Source organism: Triturus cristatus, chromosome 8 (assembly GCF_964204655.1).
Source record: "Triturus cristatus chromosome 8, aTriCri1.1, whole genome shotgun sequence".
Taxonomy (NCBI): Eukaryota; Metazoa; Chordata; class Amphibia; order Caudata; family Salamandridae; genus Triturus; species Triturus cristatus.
The window spans coordinates 142,369,604-142,392,281 of NC_140591.1; the positions used below are offsets into that span (position 1 = coordinate 142,369,604).

The 22,678-nt window shown below is 49.5% G+C and overlaps 2 protein-coding genes across 4 annotated transcripts in view; one reads left to right on the forward strand and one right to left on the reverse strand.

Annotated features, from left to right (window-relative positions):
• Window positions 1–5,008, reverse strand: part of LOC146801696 (uncharacterized) — a 48,034-nt gene extending 43,026 nt beyond the window's left edge. Inside the window, exon 1 of the mRNA XM_085623710.1 lies at window positions 4,969–5,008. Within this exon, the coding sequence (XP_085479836.1) occupies window positions 4,969–5,008 (40 nt within the window). The remainder of the gene's footprint in view (window positions 1–4,968) is intronic.
• The window catches only part of ZBTB20 (zinc finger and BTB domain containing 20), a 1,375,461-nt gene that overhangs the window by 204,418 nt on the left and 1,148,365 nt on the right, over window positions 1–22,678 (forward strand). The window lies entirely within an intron of this gene.

Sequence of the window (22,678 nt, forward strand, 5' to 3'; positions counted from 1 at the left end):
CTTTAGGGACAGTAAGGAGTCTCCTAAAGAAGGTATTCTCAGCCAGTTGGAGAGGCTTGATCTTACTATAGCCCCACATTCCCGCTCCATATAATGGCTCAGATACACACTTAGCCTTATAAATAGTGACCATTTAATTCATGGGTCTTTTGTCAAGCTTAGTTGCAAATTTAAGTAGCGCTAATGAGACTTTAATTAAGTGCTATTTTCTAGTGTCAAACGCATGTTTCCAGGAACTAGGGGGCATATTATCAAGCACAGCGTTAAAATTATCGCCGCTTTAGCGGCAGAAAACTGCAGCTAAAGCGGCGATAATGGGCTTGATAATATGCCCTTGAGAAATCCCATAGAAGCCCATGTTCTGGTGTCAACATGGGCTTCTATTGGAATTCTCCAGGGCATATTACCAAGCCCATTATCGCCGATTTAGCGTCAGTTTTCTGCCGCTAAAGCGGCGATAATTTTAACGCCGTTTCTTGATAATATGCCCCTGGGTGCCTCGAATAAATCCCCTGAATAGGAAAAGGTGTAAGTGAAATTCAACTTGACATTGACAACCTTAAAATCAAAGCACTTCATGGCTTTCGTCCCGCATTTCATTATGAACGTTTTACCCAAATTCACGTTTAAACGTAAGTCCTACATACATCCAGATACTAAATAAAACAGGTAAGTAACTTCTGCAGTCCCATAGGGTGTGCAAGACATAAGCACGGCATCATCGGCATAGAACAGTGCTGGAATCTGTCAATGTTCAGTTTGAGGAATTTCTGCGCGTCGTTCAGTGAAAATTATGTCCAAGCTATTAATGTACAGTGTGAACAAGAACGGCACAAGACCGCACCCCTGCCTAATCCTTCTCTCTATGCAACATTTGTGAGTGCATTCACCCTTCAGTCTACAGAGTATCCTAACCCTGCTCCCCATATATATGTCTCTGACAAATGAAATTATTGGTGGCTCAACTCCTAACTCTTTCCATAATTCGTCTTGTACCACACAATCACATGCACTTGATTAATCAAGGAATGCCTGAAAAAACTGTCCCTTTTTAATTTGAGTATATTTGCCAATTAGCAGATTTAAATTAAGCTCCTGTTCAATACTCCCGATTCCCGTTCGTAAGCCGTACTGCAGATCTGACATGATATCTTTATTTTCCACCCATTCCTCAAGTCTATTCAGTAATATTCTACCTGTGATATTCACCAAAGCATCGAAAAGGAAAATGGGGTGGTTACAAACGGAATTGGAACGGTGGCTCTGCTTATAAATGGGGACTAACGATGTTTCCAACCAGGCATTGAAAATTCGTTCTACAATAAGTCACTATTAAATTCCTTGGTCAATATTGGTCCCCAGAGTGGTATATTAGCCTTAAAAAGTTTGATGGGGATGCTGTCGAGGCCCAGAGCTTTACTGCCCTTACTTTTAATTAAAGCCCTGTTGATCTCATCTAGAGTAAAATATTACCCGTTATGATCTCCTGGTGATTCCTCAACAGTGGTATGGTCCGACCTCAATGAAACCAGATCGGGGGCAGAATAGCTCTTTGAAAAGTGGACCACCCAGTCAGTCTCATTAATGTCAATCTCTAATCTGGGGGCACTTTCGTCCTTTAAAAGCGGGCCATTAATCTCATATTAAACATCACATTGGGGAGAGGAGTTGGCCTAACGGCTAGGGCGGTCAACTTCGAATCTAGGGAACTGGGTTCGAGTCTTGGCATTCACGCTAAACATCCTGTGATTTTGGGCAAATCACCTATTCTACCCGTGCCGAACAAAAATGAATGTGTCCTCATGTAACGCAACTGGTGCTATGTTAAGCGCTCTGATACCCGATAACTTTGGGTCAAGTTCGTGCTATATAAAACTCTGTAAAAAAAAAATCATTTAACTTTGCCCCATAAATATCATAGGTAAAATAAGATTGATCCCTATCATGTATGTCTAGCATACAACCTTTGTAGATGGCAAGTGACATAAATGGACATTGAAATCACCACCCTAGAGAACAAAAATCTCTTTCCCTTCGCGTGGTATATAACTTCAAGTTCATGATACAATTTGAAGAAATACATAAAGTATATCATGTGAGGGAGCATTGTTAACAGAAATTAACAAAAGCAAAACTAAGCTTGTAAGAAATTGAGATCACAATAATTTGGTAATATAAAGAGTTGGTAAATGATTTCAAGATTGAAGCAGGCAGTACATCAGAAATGTAGATAGACAAACACCCCATTGTTCTGACTACCAGAGACGGAACAGCTGACGTGTGGATTGTCTTGAAACCATCAATGTGAACACACTTTAGTGCCCAGGTTTCTTGAAAACATGAAATAGAAAAACTTGAAACAAAATTGCTCCAGTCCAGAAGATGGACCTCAGAGTGTAGCCCTGCCACATTTCAGAATTCAATTCTACAGTAAAGTTGACATGTCAAGGCATCAGTTTCTAGATTTAGAGTAGGATAATAGTCTAAGGTAGTCAAGTGAGAGGGTGATTAGTGTCCTGATGCGAGTAAAGGACCCTCAGAGTTCGAAATGGGTAGGTAGCCCATCTCCAGGGACCATGAGATCATCAACTGAACCACCCCTATGTACACTATCAATGATTCAATCTACACCTTAGGCCAATGGAGCAAAATGAATCACTGACTCTGTGTTGGGCAGAGTCCTTTAAGCCCTTTCTGGGGATGGGATAGTAGAGACCAATTGCTCAAGGAACATTATGCATTCTACTCTGTGTAGTTTCTACTCTGTTTACTCTGAAATCAGTACACTAACACAAAGCCCAAGGGCAGATTGTTCGCATTCCTAGGTGTGGACACATGCAAATTTGTGTCAGGGACAGAAGTGAATCCGTTTGAGGAGAAAAAAGAACAAGTGAAAATACACTTATGCGTGACATTGACCTATTTGAAAATAATATTTTTGCTATATTTCTAAATGCATAAATGTTTACTTAAGCGTGTTCTTTTTGTAAGCTGGATTACTAACATCTGTCTGGCACACTTCTCTAATCCTATGTGAATTTCAAGAAACTTGGAGAGCTGATCCAATAGCAGGAGTAAAAGGGGTTGGATTGGCCTATAGGCAGGCAGTGCCCGAAGCTGGTCTGACAGATCAATGATGAAATTGATTTTTTATTCCTGTTCAATTTCTTAAACTCGTTACATGATAAAACCAGACTCAAAAGTATTGCTAAAATCGTAAGAAGAAGTATAAAAATAAAGATTCTTGCTAGATCATTAAGAATATGTGCAAAACTGCAAGGCCCAAAAAGTCTATGTGCTTTTAACAGTGTTTTTATATTTGGTAAAGTAAATGAGTCTTTTTAAAGTGCAGATGCATACAGTTTAAGATAGTTCATATAGTGCATTAGTGAGTACTGAGGCTGAGTATGACATCCAGGTGGACTACGGGTATCCGAGGTGGTGTTGCGAAGGTAAAAAGCACTCATGATTAAAGGACCACTGGAGGAAGGTGCAGGTAGCTACTTTGAGAGGCATTTTTGCTGGTTTAGCTGCTGTGCATGTCATTGACCTGCTGGAAGTACGTCTTATGAGTTAGATGGATTCTTGGTCATTGGAACCGGCTTGCAAAGGATGAAGTGTTGTGCGGATGGCATCTAACAATTTCCCAAACCTTGTTAGGGTTGGCAGGGGATGGGGTGGTGGTTTGATAAAAGCACAAGCCTGTGGCCGTTTTGCAGGTGTGTGATCCGTAAGCCAGTAGTAAATGACTGACTGACTGACTGACTGACTGATCGTATTTGTAGAGCGCACTTATGCCGAGGCGTCTTGGCGCTGGGTAGTGTGAGCCGGGAGCGCACTATGATTAGAATTGCATGAAGAGCCAAGTTTTTATGCCCTTCCTTAAAAGAGTGCGCGAGGGCTGAAGTCGCAGTGAGACAGGGAGGGAGTTCCATAATTTGGCTGCTAAAAAGGAAAAGCGCTTTCCTCCCCATCTCACTCTTTTTATCCTAGGAAAAAGAACTAGCCCAGTGTCCATAGATCTTAGGCGGCGCAGAGGGATGTAGCGGGGGAATAGGGATTGTATGTCTGCCGCCCCACCTCCATAGAGGCCTTTATGTACTAGGCAGAGGGCTTTGAACTCCACTCGACGTCTCACCGGAAGCCAGTGGAGTTGTTTTATACTGGCCGAGGTGGAATGATGCTTGGGTAGACCATACAAGGCTCGCGCTGCTGCATTTTGCAGTAATTGAAGCTTATTGAGCTGTTTAACTCCAGCGCCTAAATAAAGGGCTTTACAGTAGTCTATCCTTGATAGAATTAAGGCTCCAACCACCGTATTTCTCAAGGAGAACGGAATAAATGGAAGAATCTTATGTAAGACCTTTAATGTGAAAAAACAGGCTGATGCCACTTGGTTTATTTGAGGGGCACATGTAAGGTCTTCGTCGATCAAAAAGCCGAGATTTCCAGCCTTAGACTCCGGCAATGGGCACGTTCCGGCTTCAATGGGCCACCAAAGTTGGCTCCAAATTGAGGATTTCTGTCCGAATTCCAAAATTGCAGTTTTTTCAGTATTAAGTATTAAGAAATTTGCGTTCATCCATGACATCAGTGAGGAGAGACAGTTGCAAAACCGTTCAGCTGACATATTGCCATTTTGGGTGAAAGACACCAATAGCTGCGTGTCGTCAGCATAAGACACGAGCGCTAAACCATGACTTTTAATCAGTCTGGCCAGCGGGGCCACATAAATGCTGAACAGGGTAGGGGACAATGCCGGGCCCTGAGGGACTCCACCCGGGAGAATGAACCGTTCCGACCTCAAACCCTCCCAGTATATTATTTGGTCCCTGCAGGAAAGAAAAGATGTTAAAAGGGCCAAAGCCTTGCCGCTGACTCCAACGGACTGCAGCCTATTTGTTAACACCACATGATTTACGGTATCAGAAGCTGCCGTGAGTTCTAACAGTATCAAGGCCGCCCTACCACCCTCTTCCATCACCCTACGGATCTCCTCTGTAGCCATGATCAGAGCTGATTCCGTAGAATACTGAGTTCTGAAACCATGCTGGGTGGAGTCAAGAATGTTTTTAGACTCAAGGTAAGTCTGAGCTCCCGGTTTATGGCTTTTTCCAAGATTTTAGAGGGTAGAGATAGACAGGAGATCGGGCGGTAGTTTTTAGCCTCCAGGGGCTCCAGTGAGGGTTTTTTTATAATAGGTCTGATACAGGCCATTTTCCAACCCAAAGGGAAAGTTCCCAAACTTATAACTAGATTTAATAGAGGGGTCAACGATGTACAGACCTCTTCCAATGCTAGATGTAAGATATGAGGTGGTCAGGGGTCGAGTGGAGACCCGGACTTGGTTTGCGACAGTAAGTCTACCACTTGCTCTTCGCCAAGGGCGGAGAATTGAGTTAGACTACACTGAAGGGAGTGTTCATCCTGTACCTCTAGATGGTCCGTTCTATTAACTTCCGATAACTTCATAAGTTCCTCATAAACCATCTGGACCTTGTTCTGAAAGAAGACCGCAAGTTTATCCACAAAAACTTGATCTGGGGCAAAGATGGTATCTTGTGGGCAGCGCGACAGGGTTGTTACTGTTTTGAACAGTTCCTTTCGGGAATTTGAGGATTCCTGAATTTTGGAAGTAAAATAGGCTGTTTTTGCCAAAACTATAGCTCCCTTGTATTCTTTTAGTGCTGCGCAATATTCAATCTTATGTGCCAAACTATACGTGGATCTCCAAATGCGTTCCTTAAGTCTGCATTTGATTTTAATTATTTTAAGCTCCACTGAGTACCAAGGAGATGATACAAGTCTTCTCCTAGCCTTCTTGGTCACTTCTGGTGCCAGCAGATTTATTGCTTGATTAATCCAGTTATTGAAGTCAGTTGCTGCCTCATTGGGATCTGCGCTACAAGTGGGTTTCTGCTTCAAGGCAATGGTCATTTCTTGTTGAGATATTTTCTTCCAAGGACGAAATTTGACCAATGGGAGTCTATTTCTACGACACAGATTTGTGTTAGGAATATATTTATTTTGATAAACAAATTTTTATTCATTTTACAAAAGGAATGCACCAGCCATATCACACTATAATTCAACGATCGAGAATTACAGTCACAGAATCCCCACCCCCAGCATACAGATAATAATGAGACAAAGAAACGATGGAACCAACCAGGCCCCTCATGATTAGACCACCCCCCCAACCACTGCCCCCACATTCTACGGTATCTCTTGGGGCAGCCACGTGCTGCGTACATAACTTTCTCCTGTGTGGCACACCAGTCCACCCCACTCCGCCAACGTCCCACAGTGGGGGATCACTTCCACAAGGCAATGTCTCTCTTAGCCACCACCATGGCCGTATTATAGAACAGTTTGTCATTTTGTGACCCATCCAACCCGTCCGTGATGCCCAGGATCGTGTGCTTAGGGTCATGTGGGACCCCCACCCCAAAACTTCAGAAAGCTCGACTTCGATGCCCTCCCAAAATCCCGCTAGGAGGGGACAGGCCCACACCATGTGCAGGAAGTCTGCGGGATCATGGCCACACCTGGTACAGGCTGAGGACGGACTAAGCCCAGCGCAGTGAAGGCGTACAGGGGGAGATATGCGGCGTGTAGATAGTAGAGCTGCACTAAGCGCAGCCGAGCAGAGGCGGTGACCATTCTAGGGGCCATAAGGGCATCTCGCCAGTCCTCTTCCTCCTAGGGGCCTACCCAGACCTCCCATTGTGCCTGCAGTTTGTCCAAGGAAGTCGGGGTGTTATTAATCAGTGTGCGATAAATACGGGAAATACCACCCTTCCCCAGGTCCCCGAACATAATCTGTGCTTCAGGTGGGCTATGGTCAGGCAATCGTGTGCCCGTCGCTAGGTGTGAGTGGAGGGCATGCCGCAGCTGGAGGTAGCGAAAGAATTGTGAGGGATGCAGCGAGTACCGGGCTCGGAGATCATCAAAGGAGCGCATGTGCTCCCCCCCCCAAACATCCCCCAGCTGTGAAATGCCTATGCGGTCCCAGGCCTCGAAGCCCCGAAGCCCGGACACCTCCCTGAGCCAGGTCCCGCGCCACAAGGGCGTACAGCGGGTCAGTGTGTGTGTCCAGCTGGTGTGCCGCAGTGCGGCTCGCCAGGCCAATAGCACGGAACATGTCACCTCCGGCAGACGGGATGGAATCGGGGTCCCGTAGAGAAAGGAGTGTAGTCTATCAAGGCCCAGTTCCCCCAGCTCAAGCCTGTAGGCCAGATCGGACCACCCCTCATTAAACCAGTCATGTATGGAAAGGAGTCGGGTGGCCAAATAGTAGAGGTAGAGGTGAGTCATCCCCAAACCCCCGTCAAATGAAGGGATCCTGCAGGTACTGAGCGCCAATCTGGACCTACTTTTCCCCCATAGGAACTTGCTGATGAAGCCATCCAGCGTACGGAACCAGGCCCTGGGAAAACACACAGGGGTATTCTGAAGCATGTAAAGGAAGCGGGGGAGCACCATCATTTTGAAGAGAGCCACCCTCCCCATGGGGTTGAGGGGCAATGACTGCCACCGCTGGAGATCCGCCGTGGCTCGCTTCACCAGAGGAGTGACATTGAGGGCCCAGCTGAGTTCAGGCACCAGGGTCACCCAAATCCCCAGGTATTTAAATGATTGACGGCACAGAGGTATGTTGGACTGCCAGTCAAAGCATTCCTGGGAGAGGTGCAAGGGGACCAGGACCGACTTATTGGGATTCAACCGAAGGCCGGAGGCCTGTTCGAAGGATCGCAAGATACGAAGACAGTGGGGACCCGACAGGGCAGGATCTGCAAAGTAGATGAGAATGTCATCCGCATAAAGGGCGATTTTGTCTGGCTGGACGCTGGGCCATTCTCATCCCCGCATCCGGTCACAGGACCGCATCAAGGACGCCAGAGACTCCATCACTAAAGCAAAAAGCAGGGGGGAAAGGGGGCAACCCAGCCTCGTTCCCCTGCAGACAGGGAAGGGGTCCGACAGGACCCCGTTGACTAGGACACAAGCACACAGGAGAGCGTACAGGACCTTGACCATGGCCCGAAAGCGGGAGCCAAGTCTGATCACCTCGAGAACATCTTGAAGGAAGCCCTAATCCACAGAGTCGAAGGCCTTCTCGAAGTCCACCAGGAGTAGCGCGAGGTAAGGAGTGAGGATTTGGCGGTGGGCCAAGGCGGAATGCAGTCTACGGGGACAATGTCGGGTGCCACGGGAAGGCATAAACCCACATTGGTCAGGATGGACCAACGTAGACAGATGGGGCCTGAGTCGTTGGGCGAGGAGGGTGGCGAACAGTTTGACCTCAGTATTGATGAGGGAGATGGGGCGGTAGTCCGCGCACTGCGGCGATGGGGGCTGGGACTTCGGAATGACCACAATGGTGGCAATATCCGTTTCTTGGGTAAAGAAACCCTTCTCCACGGCCTCATGAAACAACGCTTCTAAATGAGGGATGAGAACATCCCGGTAGTGGGCGTAATATTCCTGGGGGAGGCCGTCAGGGCCCGGGGTTTTGCCAGAAGAGACGAGAGCGATAGCGTCCCCAATTTCCTCACGGGAAATGGGACGGTCCAGGTCAGTTTGGACGGTGGCGTCGAGCCGCTGGAGGCGGCCGCCCTCACCGTCCATCGGATCCGTAAGGGAGAGGGTCGGGGCACGGGCCTCATAGAGCCTGCGGTAGTAGGCAGCAAAGGCCTGCACCATCTCCAATGGGGCACGGCACGGTGACCCCTCCAGCGTCACTATCTCAGGGACTATGCGATTCGCTCTTGGATACGTTGCCAGACGGGAAGGAGTACGCCGTTCTTGTCGCCCCATCCATATACTCTGGCCACGGAGGAGCGCCAAAGGAGTTTAGCCGCATCCAGCGACAGCTGTTTGATCTCCATCCGAAGCCGTGCCAGAAGTCTCATGTCGGAACCATCCGGGGATCGGGTCGCAGCTCGTTCGAAGCACAGGGACTGTGCCTCCCGTGAGGTAATCTGCTCCAGCTGGGCCTGGCGCTGGAGCTTGAGGCGGCCCTTAACGACTCCCCTAATCGTGGCCTTACTCGCCTCCCACAGGGTACCCGGAGAGGACCCAGAGCCCTCGTTGGAGAGAAAGTACTGCTTGAGCTCCAACCCCACTGCCTTCCCAAAGTCTTTGTCATGAAGAAACCAGGCATTCAACCTCCATGTTTTTCGGGCAGAGGCAGGAGGGGGCCCCGCACGAATCAGCACCCGCACGTCGTCGATACCTCGCGGAAGAAGCGAGACATCCTGAATCAGAAGACAGTCCGTCGACGGAACGAAGATGGCGTCAATGCGTGCCTGTGTATGGTGTGCTGCGGAGGTGTGTGTAAATTGTCTAGCGTGGGGATGCCACAATCGCCAGGCGTCGCACAGACCTATAGAGGCGGACCATGACCGCAGCTGCATGGCCTGCGCGGTTCTACTTGGGGATGGGGGCCTGTCGTGTCGAGGTCCGGTGACGAGACTGCATTGAAGTCGCCCCCAAGGAATGTCGGGCCGGGGCGGAGTGATGCCAAGAGCTCAACAGATTTAGCCAGAGTCTTTGTCAGCATCGAGGTGGGGGAATAAAGGGACACCAGGTTAAGCGGGTTGCCATTGATTGTGCCACTAACGGCCACGAAAGTGCCCTGAGCGTCAAGGATCGTGTGAACGGTGACCAGAGGAAGGGAGCGTCTTACTAGGATTGCCACCCCCCGGGAACCCCTAGTAAACCCCGAGTGCCACACTCTGTCATATTCGTAACACGCCAGAAAGGGACAGCGATTACCCAACAAGTGGGTTTCTTGTAGGAATAAAATGTCCACCCCTATGCGCTGCGCGTACTTAAGGACGGCCATGCGTTTAAGGCGATCCAGGAGCCCATTAACGTTCCAAGACATGATACGCAGGGGGGCATTTACTAATGGCGTGTCGAACATGGTACGTGAATTGCCAATGGAGCTACAGGCTGTAAGGGGGAGGTCCAGTCTATCTGTTTCGTCAGGTAGAAGGCAAGGTGCTGTATGAGTGCTAATGAATACAAACTAAGAAACGTACTGAAACACAAAACTAAGAAGAAAACTCGGGACAACGATCCCGGCCCTCTCCCTACACTTTAGGAACAGAAGCATCTGTCACCCAAACAACAAACCTAAGAGTGAACACCCAAACTAAAACGCTTGGTAAGCGGGAAGCTTGGAAGACCCCTCCTCATTTCAGGATGTGCATGAACGAACCATCAGAAGGAAAATAAATTAAAATTAAACTAAGTATGTCCTCTGGCTGCGGAGCCAGGCCCGGCAGGCAGAAACGAGTTCAAACAGGGTCTTTCAGAAGCATTGGGCTGCAGGAGAGGTCTGTGTCCCAGGGGACCTGCAAGGGTGGACAGGGCGAAGGGGCCCCAGGAGCCAATTGGTCAGATGACCCAGAGCGTATCCCAGATGGCGGAGCGTCTGAGAGCAACGTCGATGGTGGGCTGCTGGGTGAAGAGTTTGAACGCGTCCGTCTCCGTCCACGGTGCCTGCGGAAGTGGCTTCGCCGGGGCTGAAGAGTGGGAAGCAGGGGGCGGGCCGAATCACCCCCGCCCCCTCCTGTCACGGGGCTCGATCATCAGTGCGCCGCGGGCGTTCCTCCGTCGCCCAGGTCCAGGCTTCCGCCGGACTGTCGAAGAACTAGCTCTTATTGTCGAACACCACTCGCAGGCGCGCCGGGAAGAGAAGACGATATTGGATATTGAGTGCCCTCAACTTTTGTTTCACATCATCAAAAGAGCGACGCTGACCCTGAACTTCGCGGGTATAATCCGGGAAGATCATGATGGTGCGATTTTCGTACAGGACGTTTTGCTGTTTGCGCGCTTCCGACAGGATGGCGTCCCAATCTTTGAAGTTCAGGACCCGCATTATGATAGGCCTCGGGGCCAGGGACCGATGGGTCCGCTCAATCGCAAACCAAGGAGAGAGCGAACCTTCGGGGACCCACGATCTGAGCCATTTCTCGAGGAAGTCCACCGTGGGGCCCTGCTCCACCCCCTCCGGGAAGCCCACTAGGCGAAGGTTGTGACACCGGGACCTGTTCTCTGCATCTTCTGCCTGGCGGTGCAGCTCCTGAGCTTGGGAATGAAGCCCCTTGAGTTGCTGGACGTCATCTTCAACGATGGAGATACGAGATTCGGTTTCCTTGATCCTGGCGTTGGCGTTACGAAGGTCCTGCCGGATAAGGGTCACGTCCACACGCACCTCAGCAATCTTCCCCTCCACCGAAGTTTGCGAAGCATGGATGGCTTGCAGGATGGTTGACAACTCAGCTGAGGGTGGCAGCTCTTGTTCCGCCACCCCCCCCGGAAGCATCCGCCTCCAAGGTGGTGAAACGGTCCATTTTGGTTTGGGTGGCGGGGGCCTTAGATGACCTGTCCGTCCTGCCCATGATATCACCCCGGAGAGCCCAAGCACCCGGGCCCCTTGCAGATAAGTCCTCCAGTGGGCAACCCACACACCTCCGTGGGCGGCCCAGAGACAAGCAGTGCCAAAGCACCGTTCGGTCCAGATCTCCGCCCGTGGGGCCACTTCGGGGAAGTCCCTCACTACTCAGCGTTGTAATTAGGGACCACCGGGCCTATACAGACAGCCGGACAAGCACCGCAAGCAGCTGAAGGTCCCAACAGGAGGGCCGCACGCGAAAAGGTGTCTCTCGGGATGAGTGAAGGGCGAGAAAGCAATCAGGACGCAGCAATAGGCCAAGGAGGACCCCCGGACGTCAAAGAATCCACCCAGGCACCCCGCCGCTCGATTCCGCGGCCGAATTGGGGTCCCAGGACCGCCCGGGCCCACGGGCTCGAGATCAGGGTCTTGTCCACTCGAAGACCAGCCGTGCACCCTCTGAGCGGGAGAGATCAAGCCAGGCAACATGGGGAACCACACAGGGCCGCCCCCCCCTCCAATGGTGGCTGCCTGTGCGCGCGGGGGGCCCTAAATCCACTGTCCCGGACCCCACCGCTGCCAGGACCCAGCCGCTGCAGTGCGGGTCTCACCCCAGTTCATCAGGCACCAACAGACCCTCTCCACGCTCCAACGCCGACCACTGCCGCTCCCACCGCCCGGTACGGCGGCCGCTCCACCAGGCAGGTCACAAATAGGAGCAGGCGTGGGCAGGCCCGAGGACTCCAGATGTCACCCCCGCCGCCGTCCGTCACAAGAGCAGCGCCCACCCCCTCCTTTCGGCGGGCCAGGCACTGGAGGTCGCAAGCACTCCAGCAAGTGGGGGGGGAGACAGGAGGGAGACAGGAGGCCGCCCACACGGCAGGCCCGCACAGCTCCCGCCGCCCGATATGGCAGCCGCTTCCACTACCAACCCGCAGGCGGTGTCACAGAGCAGGAAAGCTTCAGGTGCCGCCCCGGCGCCGCACACCGCGGCACAGCTCCGGGCCCACAAGAGTCTCAGCAATGCGCCCGGAAGGTGGCGCGGGTCAGCCTCTCCTCCCGGGACCGCCTAGCACCACGGGCAGTGCAGCCCCGGCGCGGGAACGGCCGCACCAACAACAATAAGGGAGATGGACTGCAGGTACACCCGCAGGTCGAGCCCACAGCCACAGCGAACCCGAGGGTCAGTCAGCGTCCAGGGGCCCCGCCACTCACAAGGCCAGGCGCCACGTTCGGCAACGGGGGATGCAGTCACGGACCGGGAGCTGCCATTTTGTCCCCAGCGGTCGGCGGGCCGGCTCCGGCTTCAAAGGTCTTTCTGCAGGGTTCTATATTCCGGGATACTCCGCCGAATCACGCAGCCAGGTAAGGAGAGGGGGAACCGGCTCCGATGGTTCTGTATGGGCTAAAGATGCGAGCGGATGGTGGAGGGGTCCCGGAGGACTCGTAGAGTGCGTCCACCATCTTGGCTCGGTTAGCCACGCCCCTTGTGTTAGGAATATTTATAGTAAGATAGACAGCATAATGATCTGACCAGAGTAAGGGGAGTGAGCTGTTCATTTCAATATGGGCATTATTTGTAAAAATGCCGTCTAAAGTATGACCTGCTTGATGTGTAGGCTCCCGCACAATCTGAGTCAGCCCAAAGCTGGCTAGATTGTTGGTCAGACTTATTGTGTCTGAATTAATCGTTGCCTCTAAGTGAAAATTGAAGTCCCCTAGCACCGTAAAAGCATACGTATTAAAACAAGATTCTATACGAGTCTGGAGAGAGGTGATAAAGGATGATCTTGGCCCAGGTGGTCTATACATCAGAATACCCTGGAAAAATTCGATCTTGTTGAGTTTTATACTCAGAAACATAGCCTCAGCGTCCAATAGGGGTTCTGGTGCCCTTCTCACCTTATAGCACGCTCACAGGCAGCGACAGTCTCAATTGAATACGAGACAGCAACACTGCAGGTGGAGCCAAGATTCGTTTCGGTAGTTGCACAGCCTGCAGAATCTTTCTTCCCTTTCCCTTGCCAATATCCGGTTAAAGTCCATAATTGGTAGGGCAAGGAAGCACATGTATTGAATTTTACTGGGGCTATGGTCAGTAAGCGCTTGATACAGATAGGGCTGCGCTTTCCTGACCATGTAAATTGCGTCAAGTGCCTCTGTGTTCGAGGAGCATTGTAGGTTGCTCCGGTCCTGTTCTAACGAGGTATTTGGTACCTGGGCATTCACTATCTTTTTCCAGGCTGAGAATGAAATATCTGAGCGATGGATGTTGCAAACTTCAATTATTAGGTTTTTTAATTGTTTGTGTTAAGTAGTCATGCCACAGATTGCCATCTGTTTCTAATACTCTTTTGAGTCGCGCCTTAAGGGAGTTCTCTGGAGCCTACAGGATCCTGATGTACTATTTCAGTAGCGCAGCTTGGCATTCCAGCACTTGTCTCACAAGGCCTAGGGCTAGTCTGAGCCTCATCCTTTATACCTGCCGGGGTACGTGAAAGATTTATTTGTAAGTTGTACTTTGGAAGTTATCCAGTAGTGTTGATAGCGCACCTGGGAAAGCTTGGCGAGCGTAGTTTAAAGATGGGATCAGTTTGGCCTTTAATACTTTAAGTATGGATTTTGTAGAGGGACTCGACAGGCAGCTTTTAAGGCGGTTTAGGCAGTACACAAGACCTGCTCCCTTTGTTCTTGAGTGCTTTAGGTGTACCGTTGGTGTGGCCTCTTCTGAGAACCGGACTCCTAGATAATTAATTTTGTTACTGTGGTTATCTGTAGATCCTCGAGCCTCGAGTAAGCATGTTTTTTTGTGGGGGCTTACCGTAAATAATCACTTTCGTTTTGCTTTGGTTCACCTGTAGTTTGTTTTCCTTATTGTCCCATGCAGCGCATTAAGTGCTCTCTACAGGCCTGACTTTGTGTGATCAGTGACCACAATGGCATCTGCGTACTGCAGAATGGGAAGCATTGATGATCCCAGCCTAGATGTGATTAGAGTGGCGCCTTCCAGAGGTTTGCCCAGGCCGGCTGTGTAAAGATTGAAGAGGAGGGGGGCAAGCACACACACTCCTGTTTGAGGCCTCTATTGGTTGGAACCTTGACGGTGGCTGTGGAGGGGCTGGTTTGTATACAAACCAAGGTCCCCTGGTATATGGGCATTATTGCTTTTGGGAGTAGGGACGGCCCCCCATGCCAGTAATTTCTTCCACAGTGACCCTTGGTTCACCCTGTCAAAGGAGGTGCTGTAGTTGATGAAGCAACAGAATAGTGGCAGCTGTTTTCTCCATGTCGCGTGGTTGGCCAGGTAGGCAAGTGCTGTGATGTTATCAATGGTGGAGGCCACTAACCTGATCCCTGATTGAAAAAAATGTTAGGGTGTGGCTTTCTTTCACCTAGTTCTCAAGTTCTTCTAACAGAATTTGCACATAAGCCTTCACTTAGTTGGCGAGGTTGGATCGGTCTCCCTTTTTATGTATTGGGAAGACAATAGAGCCCCTCCATGAGTCAGGCGTTGAGGCGGTGATAAATAAGTGCTTAAATAGGGGGGTCAGGAGGCTTACCCAGAAGCCGCGCGCTGCTTCGAATATTGCAGCGGGGAGGCTATTGGGCCCAGGAGCACCATCATTCCTCATTTTCCCTATTACTGTTAGGATCTCGGCTTCTGTAATGGGGACATTTGGCTGATCGGGAGAATCTGGAGCTGTTTCGGCCAGGCTGAGAATTTGATCATTTACGTAGTCATTGGTGTATAAATTCTTTACATACATTATCCAGTCTCATTCAGCCACACCGTTTTCCTTGGTTTGGGAAAAGTTGTTGAGTTTGTTGAGATGCTCCCAGAAAAGAAGAGGATGAGGTCTAATGGCTAGAGCGGTCGACCTCGAAACTGGGGAACCAGGTTCGAGTCTCAGTAGGGACGCTCAACATCCTGTGATTCTGGGCAAATCATTTAATCTCCCCATGCCTTACAAAAAAAATGAATGTGTCCGTCTGTAACGCAGCTGGTGCTCATGTAAAGCACTCTGATACCTTTGAGTCGAGTTTGCGCTATATAAAATGATGGGATTGATCCCCTGAATATCTTGAGCCATTCCGCCTCAGCATTCTTATGTTTCAGATGCCAAATGTTCTTCCTGTGTAGGGCTATCAGTGTGCTGACCGCTTGAGCTGAACTCTGTTTGTGCCTTTGTTTTTGTTTTCCTCAATGAGGCCCCACGTTTCGGGCACCGACTGTGGAAATGTGCCTTTTAATGAGTACACCGGTGCAGGGGTCACCCTTCTCTGTCCAAGGGTCCGTAGACCAACAAAATCGAGATTGGCACTGAAGCTGGAATTCACATAACAAGTTTATTACTCATTCATGAGTGGGACTACGTCCACACAGCACTTTCAAGTGCTGCCTGAGGTAGTACATTGAATACACAGACCATGGTGCTTATATACAGAGTTTGTTGCAGAGTAAGCATGTAGTTACAAATAGAAGGTACAAGCCTACACAGGAATAGTTACAGCCAGACATGGGCAGATGGGTAATCACTTAGTCAGCAAAGTGGAAGGGAGAACAGAACTGTTTACAACAGCACAAATGATTAACAGTTACATTTTTAACCAGGTGCTTTTTATGGCGATTTAATGCCAAAGCACTGCTAGACTCTTCGTACACAGACACCATTAGACAAGCCATTGTTGACTACTTTAACTTCAATCAGACATCCACAGACGTTCCAAGTTTATTATAGGAAGCGTTTAAAGCTACCATACGGGGAGTCTGTCTTAGCACAAATGCTGGCATTCTAAAGGATGTCCGAGCCCAACTTACCCAACTGGAGGTTAAACTAGGCACCCTAGAACGGCAATATGAACAAACACACAACATGACCATACTAAGCGATATTAGAAAGGTTATGACGGAATACATCTCGAAACGTCACACTGCACGCACTTATGGCGAGGGAGGCAGGCCAGGACGAGTGTTCGCGAATAAAATATGTACAGGACACAAGGCACAATCAATCCTTAAAATAAAAGTTGGTAATGGCACTTTACACTATGATACAGAGGGCATACTACGGGCATTTATGGACACTTATGGTGATCTATATGCGTCACAAGCTACTGCTACCCAGCCAGAGATTTTGTCATATCTGGAGGATGTGGCGATAGCATGGCTATCAGATGCTCAGAGAGATTATCTCTCACAACCAGTTACAGTAGAAGAAGTCACCGAGGTGGTCAGGACACTTCCTAACGGAAAAGCACCGGGCCCAGACGGCTTCACTAGCCAATTTTATAAAACCTATATCGATCTACTTGCACCTCACCTCGTAGAAATATATGGGGATACCCACAGCAATCAGATCCTACCTCCCACATTGAGAGAAGCCATGCTCATTGCCCTACTGAAACCTGATAAAGACCCCGAGAAGTGTGAATCATACAGGCCCTTATCCTTAATAAACACTGACACTAAAATATTAGCCAACTACTCGCGAAACGCCTGCAACCACTAATGCCCAATATCGTACTCCCAGACCAACCGGGATTTATACCTTGCCGCTCCACTACTCATAACGCTTGAACGTTATTTGCACTACCTCACTATCACATTACCTCGCCCCAGATCTCCAGGTAGCTGCAGTCCTCTTAGATGCAGCAAAAGCATTCGATTCGATCGAATGGACATATCTCATCACAATATTGCAAAAAATGGGCTTCCCCCCAATCTTCCTGCAATGGATTAAGATACTATACACGGCGCCCACAGCGCGGATAAGAATAAATAAATATGTATCAGACGCAATAAAAATAGAGAGAGGGACATGTCAGGGATGCCCCCTATCCCCCCTACTTTTTGCAATTGCCCTAGAGCCACTAGTGTGCAAAATATGACAGGGTCATAAATATGCAGCTCTACAGTTCCCACAAAGACCATTAAATATATCATTATACGCAGACGATATGGTATTACATATAAAAAATCCAACTGCAAATCTTTCCCCATTACTGCGGTAGTATATTACATTCGGTCAACACTCAGGTCTCCAAATTAATTGGACTAAATCCATTATTATCCCTTTAACAGACACTACCCAACCCCACCCGGCAGAGTTTCCACTTGAGTGACAAACAGACCTGGTCAAATACCTAGGTGTCTGGTAACACCGCGACCCCAAAAGTGTTATCCGCACAAACTATGGGACAGCAATTAGCAAGCTCGAAAAGAAAGTGGAACGCTGCATTCAACTGCCGCTCTCCCTGGCAGACTGACTGGCTATAATCAAGATGGTCGTTTTGCCTAAATTCCTATACCTCTTTAATAACATCCCCATCACCCCACCACGGGCTGTATTTCAAAGACTAACTACTACCGTAACTCGCCTCATATGGGCAGGCAAGCAAGCGCGTATCGAGTTACGTGCCCTAACATTGCCTTTCTCTAAAGGAGGTTTTAGGGTGCCAGATTTCCTCCTCTATTACTTATGCGCTCAAGCGCAATATGCACACTACTGGTACCACCCCATCCCCCACCTCCCTCATATAGCGTTCGAAGACGGGGATGCGCACCCAGTCCCGCTACGTACTATATTACCCTACCGCCGTACCCAGATATAGCCACACAAAATAAACACAATCAATACTACTAACGCAGCTTGGCAACGAATGGGGAAGCTGGCACATAAAGTATCATTATACGCGCCGGCGATGCCCTTACAATTTCACCCAGATTTATCTGTTACCCAAGAAAAGGTTGGAATGGAATTATTACAACAAGTGGGAATAGAATAAATGGGAGACTTGTACACTAACGGCACCTTTATAGAACCCAAAGACCTTCTCTATATAAGCAATGAGACGTTACTTTTTAAATTTACTTACCATAGATTACAGGGAGCCATTAAAAAGCTATATCCTACTTATCCTGAAGAGCAGCCACAAGTGAATGCCTTGCAAATGATTATTACCACAACACCCACATGGTGACTAAATTATATGCACAACTTCAAGATGATATTGATGATAATACATATAAAGCACTGGAACGTTGGAACGCCATGCTCGATACCTGCCTCACAGAGGAAGAATGGTCTACCTGCTGCACCTTAACTAGTATGCTCACTCCAAATGGTAATTTACGCTTACTGCACCAAACATATCATACTCCTGCTAAATTACATAAATATGGCCTTCGTCCAGACACAAGATGTCAATGTTGCGGTGCGCATAATGCCGATTTCATTCATCTTGCATGGCAGTGTACTCCAATTAAAGCGTACTGGACAGGTATTGCTCAGATTCTGAGTGAGATACTGGGAATCCCCGTTGACTGTACAGTTCGAACATGTTTGCTAGGCCTCGTATGCAATGTACGCGCCACCAAGCGTAAATTTTGCATGATAGCATTACTCTTGGCAAAAAGAAGAATCTCAATGCTCTGCGGTAGCAGGGAAACCCCACAGACCAAACAGTGGGTTAAGGATATGGTATACTGTAAGGATACACTAAAGACATATGAGGAAGAATTACCCTCCGGGTCCAAACCCAGAGACTACTGGATGCATTTGGTTGACTATCTCCAATGTAAATGTAAATGTAGTTGAGCTTATATAGCGCACAGCTACCCGCTGTGGGTTTCCCGGCGCTTGCTTAGGGAACCCGTCCTGGTATTCCCCTGTGAGATAGCAGGGTATCCACAAGGTGAAAGTCAGGCATCCCACCACGAGGGGCCGTTGTGGAGATTAAGCAAGCTATTGCCCAGAGTGTGAACCTGTGAGTTGAGGAGGCACCGGGGCAAGAATGATCAAGTCTGTGGAATTTTTAGCCCAAGACCCACCGAGGCAGGGAATTGAACCCTGGTCCAGGACCGATCTCAGCTTCCGGGTCTGCCGCCTCTAACCCCTGAGCCACACTTCTCCACACCAAGCTGTATAGATGTGCATTGCTGTATAAGATAAGATAGTATGGTTGATGATAATGTTTAAATATTGCAATGTACTGTATGGATAACCTATCTCTATTGAAGCCTGTATGTTTGTTTGAGCATTGTATGATTTTAATAAAATACCTATAAATTAAAAAATAAATAAAAAAAAACCAGGTGCATTTTAGCAGCTACAAGCCTTTTCTCAGCACGTACATTGCTTTGGCTCAGTACAGGAGGAGTTAACTAAAGCTGATGACACAAGCAGAATAGAAGAGCAAGCAACAGTGAAGACGGAAGAATTACATAGCTAACAAAATATCTGCCGCAACCAAGATGGCTTCAGCTTATGCTAACGGAAATTATTTCAGATTTCCACAGCTAGGGCTCTGCGAATGTTGCGCTCGCTGATTAATAATTCCTTGGAGTTTTTTGGGAGACCTGTAGATTGGGAGATTTGATTTGTTTCTGGACCACTTGGTATCCTTCGCCAAGAGTGGTGCAAAGATCCGCAAGTAGATTGTCCCAGTATTGTAGTAGGGATGGTGTGTTAAGTGCAGCCACTTCAGCCAGTTTTAACAGGATCCAATTATCCAGCTTTTCACTAGAGTTGTCTTTCCATATTATTCTTGGTAGGACATTGTGGCGGTCTTTACGAGTTTTTTCCCCTAATGGAAGTAACTAGGCTGGTTGTTTCGAGGCAAGCTCCAAAGATAACCGCAGAGGTCTGTGATCTCTTTCTGTCCTGTCCTCCTCTTCAAAGGTACTGAGTCTGGAGATCAGTGAATTGCTGATGAAGATACAGTTGATGGTCGATACTTCTCTGAATGTTGTGGAAAAGACACAGAGTGGCTCACTCTCTTCTTTGAGGGCTTGTGCGAAGACTAGGTTAAGAATGTTAATGAGGTTCTTAAGAGGACGTTAATTTGGCCTAGTTTTGTTTGGTGGAATCTGGCGACCTAAGCCCCGGGTGTTAAAGTCACCCATTATAATGGGTTCATGACTTGGGTATTAATTTAGCGGATTTTTTTTTTTTTTTTTTTTTTTGAGGAGGAGCCAAGATGGCGACCGGGACGGCAGCGTAGATTCCCAGCTCCGTGAACCTCCGCATCCCGCACGGATATCCTGCATGAGATCCTTATTCTGCGCTACGCGATCGTGTTTGTAAACGAAAGTGGCAACCGATCGTGTGATCCTGAGGTTTCTGACTGCAGTACCGCCGGAGAAATCAGCGATTGAACTTTGCGGCCCGTGCGGTCCCGAAGCCGGGACCTCGAGTGGACGCCTTGGCCGGGCGGCAGTTTAACAACAGCGGCCTGTGGTGACTGGGTGGAGTCGGTCCGCCGGAGTGTTGCTCCCCTCGGCCTGCATTTTGCTGTGGTCGCTCCCCCCCTGCTGAGCGCTGCGGACCGAGGACATGCCCGGGTGTGCGATTCTCGGATTCTGTGGTGTTTGCCCCTGCCTTTGACTGTGAGCTGCCCGGACGCCGTCCCTGGTTCGCCCTGATCCTTGCGGGCTGCTCCCGGCTTTTTGCGGGAGCTGGTCCGTGGCGGAGACGACTATTGCCCGTGACCGCGCAACGGTTGCATCTGTTCCTCCCCCAGGATCCTTGTCTTCAGCGACGTGGACCTTGAGGCGTTGGTCCCGGGGTCCTGGCCCCAATACGAGTCGGGCCTTCCCAGCGGCCATTTTGTCACTATGCAGCCTACCATCCTGTCCGCTGGGACGCAGCGGGACTGGGGGTGTGTGACGGTCGGGAGTGTGGCAGAGCGATCAGAGAGAGCTGCCCTGGGGTACGGCGACCTCCTGGAGGCCCTTGGTGCCCTTCATTACTCCTTGGCTCATGGCGCCGGGGTCCTGGGGAGGAAGCTAGATGGTGTGGTATCAGCGTTGGGACAGTGGCGGCATGCTGGTCCACCAGTACACAGTGGCTTTCCACACTGCACACAGGAGGAAGATGTTGCGGCCCCCCCCCGCGATTAGTGTACAGCCGGACACTCCGGACAGTATGCTACCGTGTGGTCGGCTAACTGTGGGCTTGATCTGCTCCGGAGGTATTGGACCTGAGCGGAAGATGGAGGCCTTGTCCCGTGCGCGGTCTCTGGCGGCCCAGGGACGATTCCGGCAGCGTGTGTCTCATTCGACTGCTTCAGCCTGTCTGGACCTTGTGTGCAGTGTAAATCCTGGGGCAGCACTGGAAAAGACGCCCCCCCATGAAGCGGTCCGTGCTGATGCTCAGAGACTTCCACCCCACCTGTGTGCGTCGCTTCCCGACTGTTTTTGGACACTCCTGTACTTGGGACATCGGACATGGTGCTGGGTCGAGGGGCAGGCATGGGCAGAATTGCAAAGAGCGGTCAAGGCTGAGGCTGACCCTTCGGGAGTGGTCACCTAGTAGACAGGCGGACTCATGATTGCGTGCTCTCATGGTTATTCGCATTGTTGGTGCATAATGCTCCCCACTCCCCCCCTCCCTTTTTGATATGATCAACTTGGTGCTGCTAATTGTTTGCCGTGGGGAGACTTCACCGTGCGGGAGGGAGAAGCCGGGGGTATGTTTTGAAGGCCCTCCTCCAGTTTTATTACATTTCTTCCGCCCCCCCGTCTGGGGGGGCTCTTTCTTACTCCTTTTTTCCCTGTCTCTTCTATATTTCGGGTCTAGTTTCAGGGCGACAGGCACACTGCTGGGGGGTGGGGCCATACTCATTCGCAGAGGTGCAGGGTGGGGGGATGGGGGAGGGGACTCTTTAGTCTTTATCTCTTTTTCCATGGCCTCCTTTTTTCTTCTCTGTTTCTTTTTGCTGGTTTTTTCTGGGATCAGCGCGGTACACCTCTCTTATCGTGAATCGCTTGCTCTTAATGTGTGCCACAGTTTCCGGGGGGTTCGCTGGGCTTTAGGTACGGGGAACTGTAGGCGCAACTATCTTTGATATTTCTCCCTATCCGTACTTTCCCGTGTCTGCGCCATTGATTCAATGTATTGTTGCTTGCTGCTTGCGTCTCTTATCCTGGCCCTTATCGCTGTCGGGAAACTGTTTGGCACCTGATCCTACTGTTTTGTTTTATTATAAAATGAAAAACCTTTTCTCTCCTGGTGTCCTACCTGAGCGGCTCATTGGCCGGACTATACTGTATTGTAGACTTTGCTCTCCGAGGTGCCGCCTGTGTTTACACGTGCTTTTATTGTTCTGATTGCTTAGCGGCCGGCCCCGGGGGGTTGTAGGCCCATACGTGTAAATGATTGAAACGTCAATAAAGGTTTTTCAACAAAAAAAAAAAAAAAAAAAAAAAAAAAAATTTAGCGGATTTTCAATTGTGGCACAAAGGTCGTCTAGAGCCTGTGTTTTTTT